This window comes from Pinus tabuliformis, chromosome 5_2 (genome assembly GCF_031772625.1).
Source record: "Pinus tabuliformis cultivar Carrire ecotype Pingquan chromosome 5_2, CPIR1, whole genome shotgun sequence".
Taxonomy (NCBI): Eukaryota; Viridiplantae; Streptophyta; class Pinopsida; order Pinales; family Pinaceae; genus Pinus; species Pinus tabuliformis.
The window spans coordinates 223,956,216-223,964,541 of NC_142306.1; the positions used below are offsets into that span (position 1 = coordinate 223,956,216).

Below are 8,326 nucleotides of genomic sequence, written 5' to 3' on the forward strand. Positions count from 1 at the left end.
ATAATGAAACTTTTATAGGACCATCTTGATGGCATGAAAATTTTACTAGTAAGATTTCTTTCCTAGTGCTGGTTTAATTCTAGAGAGTATGAAAAGCTTGTTCGACCAAAATTAAAAACATAGGTGGGAAAAGGACAATATGAAATGTGTATGGGACTTTTTTTAGGATATAAAATATTTCAAAAACTGAGTAAATGTAAAGTTATATTATCAAAATTTAAATTATAAATACAAAATACGTTGAATAAATGAACAACTATTAAGAGTAACTAAGTTGCATGTTTTCTCATATCTACGTTCACATTGTTTTATAATACAATTGAAATCGTTTTACCTTGGACAAAAAATGTACAATATGTTCATAGGTTTATTCAACATAATATTAATTGTTTTTTCAAATAGTTTTTAATCATAAAAGATAAAAATCATAATGATACAAGCTCTAAGAAAGAGCGCGCGCTAGGGTTTATGCGATCCAGCGGTTGTGACAGGCCTGGAACACCACAGAATCAAACTGGCAGCATTGTTTCGAAAGGGGCAACTGCTGTCGGACTGGATGGGAGCAGAGGGGTCCAGTGGGACCCCAACTTTTAAGCAGATTGTCTTGCAGAAACAACAACAGAAAATGAAAGAAGGAGTCAGAATCGAAGGACTGAACAACAAGATGCAGAGTAGCAGGAAAAACAAGGAAAAGACACCAATAATATCTGACAAGACAGACAATACCTCAGAAGACAGGAATAAAGAAAAGCAGAACCGTGCAGACACACAAGACAAAACAGATGCCAAGTCTCAGCCCTCAGAAAATGAGGAGGAACAACCAAAAGAAGACAAAGAGCCAAAAAACAAAAGCAAGGTTCTACCGGAGAAGGAGGGGGAGTCCAGCGCGAACCCCAACAGAAACCCTGTGACCAGCAGTGCATGTAAGCCAAAGAAAAAAGATAGCCTACGGGTGACAATCACTGACCCTGAAATCCAGGCCTACAGGGAGCACATGGCTGAACATGCCATCATTTGTAAATTTATGGGAGTCTGGCCATCTGAAAGGACGTTGTGCCAATGGATAAGACAGCAGTGGAAGCCAAAAGGAGATGTGCAGTTACATCTGGGAGCCAAAGGATTTTTCACAGTAGTCTTTACAAGTTTAGAAGATAAAGATAGAGTGTTCGAAGGTGGCCCGTATTTCCTAGCCGCAGCAGGCTTATATATGAGACCCTGGAAGCCAAACTTCGTCCCGGAGAAGGAATCCTTCACTCAAGTACCGGTCTGGATTAGACTTTTCTCTCTCCCAATAGATTATTGGGGATTGAATGCCCTAAAGCAAATAGGGGATAAGCTAGGAACCTTTGTTAAAGCTTCGGAGGCAACCATGCAGAAAAGATATACCACCTATGCTAGAATCTGTGTGGAACTGGATGTGTCAGGCGCACTACATGAAGGTTTGTGGCTCGAGTACAGGGATGAGGAATACTTTCAGGCTTTAGACTATGAGCAAATACCTTTCAGGTGTCGGAAATGCCACGAGCATGGACATCTGGTAAGAGACTGTCCATTGAACAGAAAGGAGGCAGAAGAAGAGAAAATACAGAACAACAAAGACAAGAACAACTTCACCAAACCAAAGAACAGGCAGCGCGCCAATAGAAGAAGGAATACTAAAGGAAATACAGAAAGAAACTACTTCAGTAACCCCTTTGAGATCCTAGACCTGGAGACTGACTCGGAGGAAAAGCAGAATAAACCTAATGTGGAGGCAGGGCAAGAAGGACAGGAAGAACCTACAGGAGAAGGAACGGCGGAAGGAGCATTCACTGGTGAAATCCACATGCAGGACAGAACAGCAGAAACGGACGAAGAAACAGAGATGTTAACAAGTGAAGCAGGGAGCGAGGATCTGGAGCTCGAAGAAACCCTAGCTATGGAAGGGATGGACCTTACAGTGCTTGTAGAAAGCTGGAGAGCCAAAGGGATTGAAGCAGTACCGGAGGAAGAAATAAGGAAGGTCAATGACCTCTTCATAGCACGGCAGAAGGCAGTAATAGAGAAACAGAAGAGAAAGTTAGGCATAATCAAAGGCAGCATCCCACACTACAAAGCAATACTGGGAAAAACCTCTAGCTCGAGGCACAAACGCCGTAGAGGCCGCAAGTCAAGTGGAGAACACCTGCAGGAGCTGGGAGAGATGCTGATCAACGCAGGTAAGATAAGGCAGCTAAGTGATTATCCGTCCTTCCAACTAACTGTTTAAATATGAAGATTGTATCATGGAACGCAAGAGGGATAAATAGTCAGGCCAAACAGAGGATTCTGAAGCGGCAGATGCAAAAATACAACCCGGATATGTTGTTTCTACAAGAGACCAAATGCAATAGAGCTCTCATAGATAGGCTACGAGTTAAGTTAGGAAGAAATTTTGAAGTTTTAGAGATCGAAAGCAAAGGGAGAGAAGGAGGCTTAGCTACCTTCTGGGATACAAGAAGATACCAGATTATAACAGCTGAAGCAAGCAAAAATTACTTGGCACTGGAAGTGCAACCTACAGGTAATTCTAAATCTTTTCTATGCATCAATGTCTATAGTCCTCAGAAGTTAGAAGACAAGATCAGTTTCCTAGCATCTTTAACCAAATTCATAGATAGGCACCCTGATGCTAAATACATATTGGGGGGAGATTTCAACATGATCACCTCCCTCCTGGAGAAAAAAGGAGGCCTCAGAAAACTAAACAGGGATGGGGAGGTCTTCATAAGTTTCATTGATAATGCAAGAATGGTAGATGTATACCCTAAGAGTGGTAAATTTACATGGAACAACAGAAGGGGGGGCGAAAGACTCATTTCCTCCAGACTGGATCGCTTCTTAGTCTCGGAAAGCCTAATTTTAGAGGGTACGGTAGTTGAATCGAACATCCTCCCAAGTGGAGGGTCGGACCACTGGCCGATCTCACTAGCTGTCGAGCTTCAGGGTACCCCCAGAAACAAACCCTTCAGGTTCGAAAAGTTCTGGATAGAACACCCTACCTTCCTCACAATGGTGGAAAAATGGTGGTCAGAGCCTTTAGGTGAGGAAGGTTCCAAAATGTTCAATCTTCAAAAGAAACTAAAAAATATCAAAATGAAACTGAAGGACTGGAATAAAACAGTTTTCGGAAATATATTTCAGGAGAAAGCTATCATCGAAAATAAGCTGGAACAAATTCACAAGGATGGTGCGGCCGGATGTAGAGGTGAGGATACCAGTGAACAAGAAAACGAGCTTACTCAACAATGGCACAACAGATGCAAGCAGGAAGAATCTTTATGGAAGCAGAAATCAAGAATCCTTTGGTTGAAGGAAGGGGAGCAAAATACCAAGTTCTTCCATAGATCAGCCATGGACTACAGAAGTGCCAACAAAATCCTAGAACTGAAAAACAGTGAAGGGGAACTCCTCAGAAACCACAATGAGATATCAACCTCCCTCTCGGATCACTTCAGCCTCATAGCGCAAGAACCAGGGATCAATAGAGAGGAAGCCATCAAAGAAATCACCAATGTCATACCCAAATCCATCACAGAGGATCAGAACTGGGCCCTAAGAAGAAAAATCACTATGGAAGAAGTTGAGGAGGCAGTCAGGAGTATGCCCAACGACAAAGCTCCTGGACCGGATGGATTTACCATTAACTTCTATAAAGCCTGCTGGAACATTGTAAAGCAAGACATATGGGAGATTGTGGAGGACTCAAGACGATCCAAAACGATCCTAAAATCTCTAAACTCAACCTTCATTGCTCTTGTACCCAAAGTGGAGGAAGCTAATACACCAGAAAAATTCAGACCCATAGCACTCTGTAATGTAGTCTACAAGATCATTTCTAAAGTCATAGCTAATAGGCTGAAGGCGATCCTCCCTGGCATCATATCGCAAGAACAGTCTGGCTACGTGGAAGGAAGGCAAATTCTAGACAATATTTTGCTCGCTCAGGAGATGATCCACTCCCTTCATTCGCGGAAAGAAGCCGGAATGCTTATGCAGTTAGATCTTTCCAAAGCTTATGATAAGGTAAGCTGGTCTTATCTGGAAGCAGTTTTAGGTGCTTTTGGTTTCAGTAGACAATGGATCAAATGGGTTTTAGCCCTCATTAAGTCTCCTAGATACTCTATCCTTGTGAATGGCGCCCCCTCTGCTCCCTTCAGCCCTTCCAGAGGCATCAGACAGGGGGACCCCTTATCCCCTTTCCTGTTTGTCATTCTAATGGAGGGCCTAAGCAGATTAATTGCCAAGAAAAAAGCAGAAGGTCAAATTAGAGGTTTGCAACCCATCAGATCCTGTCCAGCCACAACTCATCAACAGTTTGTGGATGACACTATGTTACATGGTACCCCAACAGTAAAAGAAGCTTTAGCCTACAGAAACATCCTCAATCTTTTTAGCGAAGCCTCGGGAATGGAGATTAATTTTTCCAAATCAACCATATTCTTCTTCAACACGCATCAAGCTATCCAATCTCATCTATCTAGGCTTCTGGGGTTTAAAATTGGCTCCTTACCTTCAAGATACCTTGGTGCCCCCCTAACTCTCAAACCGTGGCAAAAGGTTCATTGGGAGAAAATCCTAGCCAGCATGGAAAGGAAGTGCAAACATTGGACTAACAGGGCTCTGAATTTTGCAGGTAGACTAATACTAACAAAAGCGGTCTTGCAGGCCATCCCTCAGTATATGCTATCCATTCTTCCTGCTCCGAAAGGAATCTTAAATCAAATAAGAATCATACAGCGATCCTTCTTATGGAGTGGAAACAGTGAAAAGAAAAAATGGTCTTTAGTTGCCTGGCAGAAACTGTGTAAACCTAAGGACAGGGGGGGCCTGAATTTGGTTGATCCCTCAACGGTAAACAGAGTCTGCGGAGCCAAAATATGGTGGAAGTGGATCTCTGACACGAGCCTACCATGGGCTATTCATTGGAAGGAGAAGTACAGGCCGAACAACACCAATCTAGAACTAGTGAGAATGCAGGATGCCCCTAACGGTTCACCAATATGGAATCATGCCCAAGACAACAGAAGTATTGTCCAGGACTATAGCTTCTGGGAAATACGAAATGGAACTCAAGCACTCTTCTGGGAGGACGCCTGGCAGCAGTCCCCGAAGCTGGACACCCCTCAACTCCTACCCCTGAAGCAACACTATCAAACTGAGGGCAAATTCAAAGTCAATCAATACTGGAACCCAACCAGTGAAGACCCGGACTGGCGGGAATGGACAGTTTTCAACTCCACCCACAACGAAGACATTCAGGAAACCATTCAAGCTTTAAATCAACAACTCTTAAAAAGAAAAATTCGAATTGCTGCTGAAAATGACAAGCTCAGATGGGGTCCTAAAGGCAACGGTGATTTCTCCCTGAAAGAAGCCAGGAGCATCATAGAGGGGGAAGAACAGCCTAATATAATGCCCTGGGCCAATAAAGTTTGGGACAGTCTACAATGGCCGAAGGTTAGAACTTTTCTATGGCTTCTTATGCAGAAGAGAACTCTAACTTGGGAAAACTTATTGAAAAAGGGGTTCAGGGGACCTTCTAGATGTCCTATGTGCATAAAGGAGGTGGAAACAATGAATCATCTTTTTAATTCCTGTGAATGGGCTTCCCAGCTTTGGCACTGGATGGAAGATATTCTTGGAGCTTCTGATCGGAACAGGGACTCCATTCAGGAGACCATCATCAACTGGAGGAGAAACTTTTCTAGAATTCAAAGAGTGGAAAGTATCTGGAAATGTGCCCCAGGCTTTATAGTATGGACTATATGGAAAGAACGAAATCGGAGAATATTCAAGGAGGAAGTCAGAAACATAGAATTTGCAAAAGAATCTATAACAGTTAACATCAAACAGCTTATACAGGCAAAATGCAAGGTAGAATCGAATGAAAAACCCACGGATCAGGACTCACGCATTTTAAAGGTGTTTCAATTGGAGGCATCCAGCAATCAACCGTCTGGGGGAAACCGATCACAACCTTCATCGCAACTCCTCAGATGGCAATGCCCACCAGAGGGCGGCCTAAAATTGAATTTTGACGGGGCTTCGAGGGGCAACCCAGGCACAGCAGGTATCGGAGGTGCCATTCGCAATCAGGCTGGTGAAATCGTCCATATATACTGCAGGGCGCTGGGAGAAAGCACGAACAATGAAGCAGAGTTTGCGGCGCTTGAGCAAGGGTTGAAAATTCTAAGAACCATTCAACGAGGGAATGTAATAGTAGAGGGGGATTCCTCCTTGGCCATCATGGCGGCTAAACGCCTACAAGCAGGCACAAGAGTCAGTAAGGCCACCAAACATTGGAGGTTGGCCAAAGCCACGAAGAGTATAGCGGAGCTAATAGCAGAAATGAGAGGCATAGTCTTCCAAACCGTAAGAAGAAAGGTGAATGGGTTGGCGGATTTTTTGGCAAACCATGGTGCTGACTACCCGAACAGAATCATGGACAGCTGTTGGCAGGAGGTAGACTGCCCAACCCTCAAGGTGACATGTGCCCAGCTGGCAGAGAAGGAATTACTCCAGGCCGATCCAACCTAGCTAGGGACGGCTTCGGGTTGCGGCACCGGAATTTTGATAAAACCGGTAAAAGCAGAAAGGATCATCAAGGCAATGGAATGACAGGACTTCTCTGGCAGTGGAATTCCTGGTGGCGGCAGGCCGGCCAGATGAGTGATCATTACAGATCGAGCCACAGAACTTATAGCATCAACAAGATCTATATCAGAACACTTGGAAGGGATCCGTATAGCAAGGCATCAATAACATTTATGGTGATATCGAAAGAGGCGGGGTGGATCAAGGATCCGCATAGGAAGATCGGGCATGCAGGCAAACAGGGCATTTCAAACACCACCATCCACCATAGCAACCGTTCAATTGTACAAGACAAATGGCATAATGACAATTGGATTATGAGCAACCACTCTCATTCCAATTCGACCTGCAACAGCCTTGCTTGTGCGAACCTCAATCAAATTTATTGTCATAGTACTCCCATTTCCAGCGAGATTAAGACCATCCTCATGAGGTTTCACAAGCAAAAACACTATAAAGCAGAGGGCAGCTACCCTATTTTCCTCACAGTATCTTATCATAGTGTCGAGCACGCAACCATGAACGGTAATAGCATTAGCTGGGAGGAGCATAGGGAGTTAGATATGGAAGCGGGAGGATGTCATTGTGCTGCTGCAAATTGGGACCTTTAGGAGGCAAAGAGAGGCTATGAAACCCGAACAGCAATTAAGAACAAACGAAAAATCGCGAAACTTGAGGCTAAAGCCAAGCAGGAGGAAGAAGGGCGCACGGAGGAGGAGATTGCAGAGGAGGTGAATTGGTTGAAGGACCCGGGAACCCCCTCGAAAAGGGCAACTCAGTTTGTTAGAACAAAAGCAGAGAGCTGGCGAACCAAGACTCTCATCGCCAAAGCACTGGAATCGATCGAGAAGGAAAAGGAGAAAATTGTAACTGAGGTGAACCTCACGGAGGCTCAAATGGCAAAGATAATCGACTACAACAGCTCGCTGAATGGCCGAATCACCACTGTGCATGAAGCTGTTCAGACAGTCAATAGAAAGCTGACTCTGCTCATCAGGCTACTGAGGGATTCTGTTAACCCAGCGCCCGTGAATCCGCAGCACGCCACAATGGTGGTAGAGGACAACGAATCAATTGAAGCCATGCAATCAAGAATGGACAAACATATGCGGGAGATGGGTCTGGACACCATCAGCCAGATGGGCAAGTTTATCTAAGGAAGTCACCTCTGTTGTTTCCTTCGTCTATATCTATGTATCGGCCTAAGTCTATCTATGTTAATGTCATGAACTGTAATGTCTCGGCAGTATTGTTTTTAGGCACAAGTTTAGCTCGGGCCACCCTGCGTGGTGTGCATTTTGCAGTCTCTTTTTTCTGATATCTCTGAGCAGGTGATAAACTATGAACTATTGTACATCCCTGCTCTCGATCTGCTTCTGCGGATTTTTTGTACTCTATTTTGTATTCTAATATAAACATCTGACTTACACAAAAAAAAATCATAAAAGATAAAAGATATTTATATAATTTTTTCGTAAGTTAAAATTTTGTTACCTTCACATTTCAAAATTACATCTCCATTGTTACAAAAATTTGTCCATGCCCTCAAATTGGGATAATGGCCTCAAGCAAGTACACAAAAAACCCAAATACAATACAGTGACTACAACCATCAAAATGATCAAAATGGGCTATTATTTACCTCAAGTGACTACGCAAAAAACCCAAATACAATATTATCGGCACTACAACAATCAAAATGATCAAAATC

The 8,326-nt window shown here is 43.6% G+C and overlaps 1 protein-coding gene across 1 annotated transcript; it reads left to right on the top strand.

The window, feature by feature from the left end:
* Positions 1–3,372: 3,372 nt before the first annotated feature.
* On the top strand, positions 3,373–6,558 carry LOC149158352 (uncharacterized). Its single transcript, XM_089433958.1, has one exon. The coding sequence runs from the start codon at positions 3,373–3,375 to the stop codon at positions 6,556–6,558; it is 3,186 nt and encodes a 1,061-aa protein (XP_089290084.1).
* Positions 6,559–8,326: the final 1,768 nt, after the last annotated feature.

Excerpts from the sequence above, each read along its gene's own strand:
- LOC149158352 (XM_089433958.1), top strand. The coding sequence starts at position 3,373 with ATGGACTACAGAAGTGCCAACAAAATCCTAGAACTGAAAAACAGTGAA.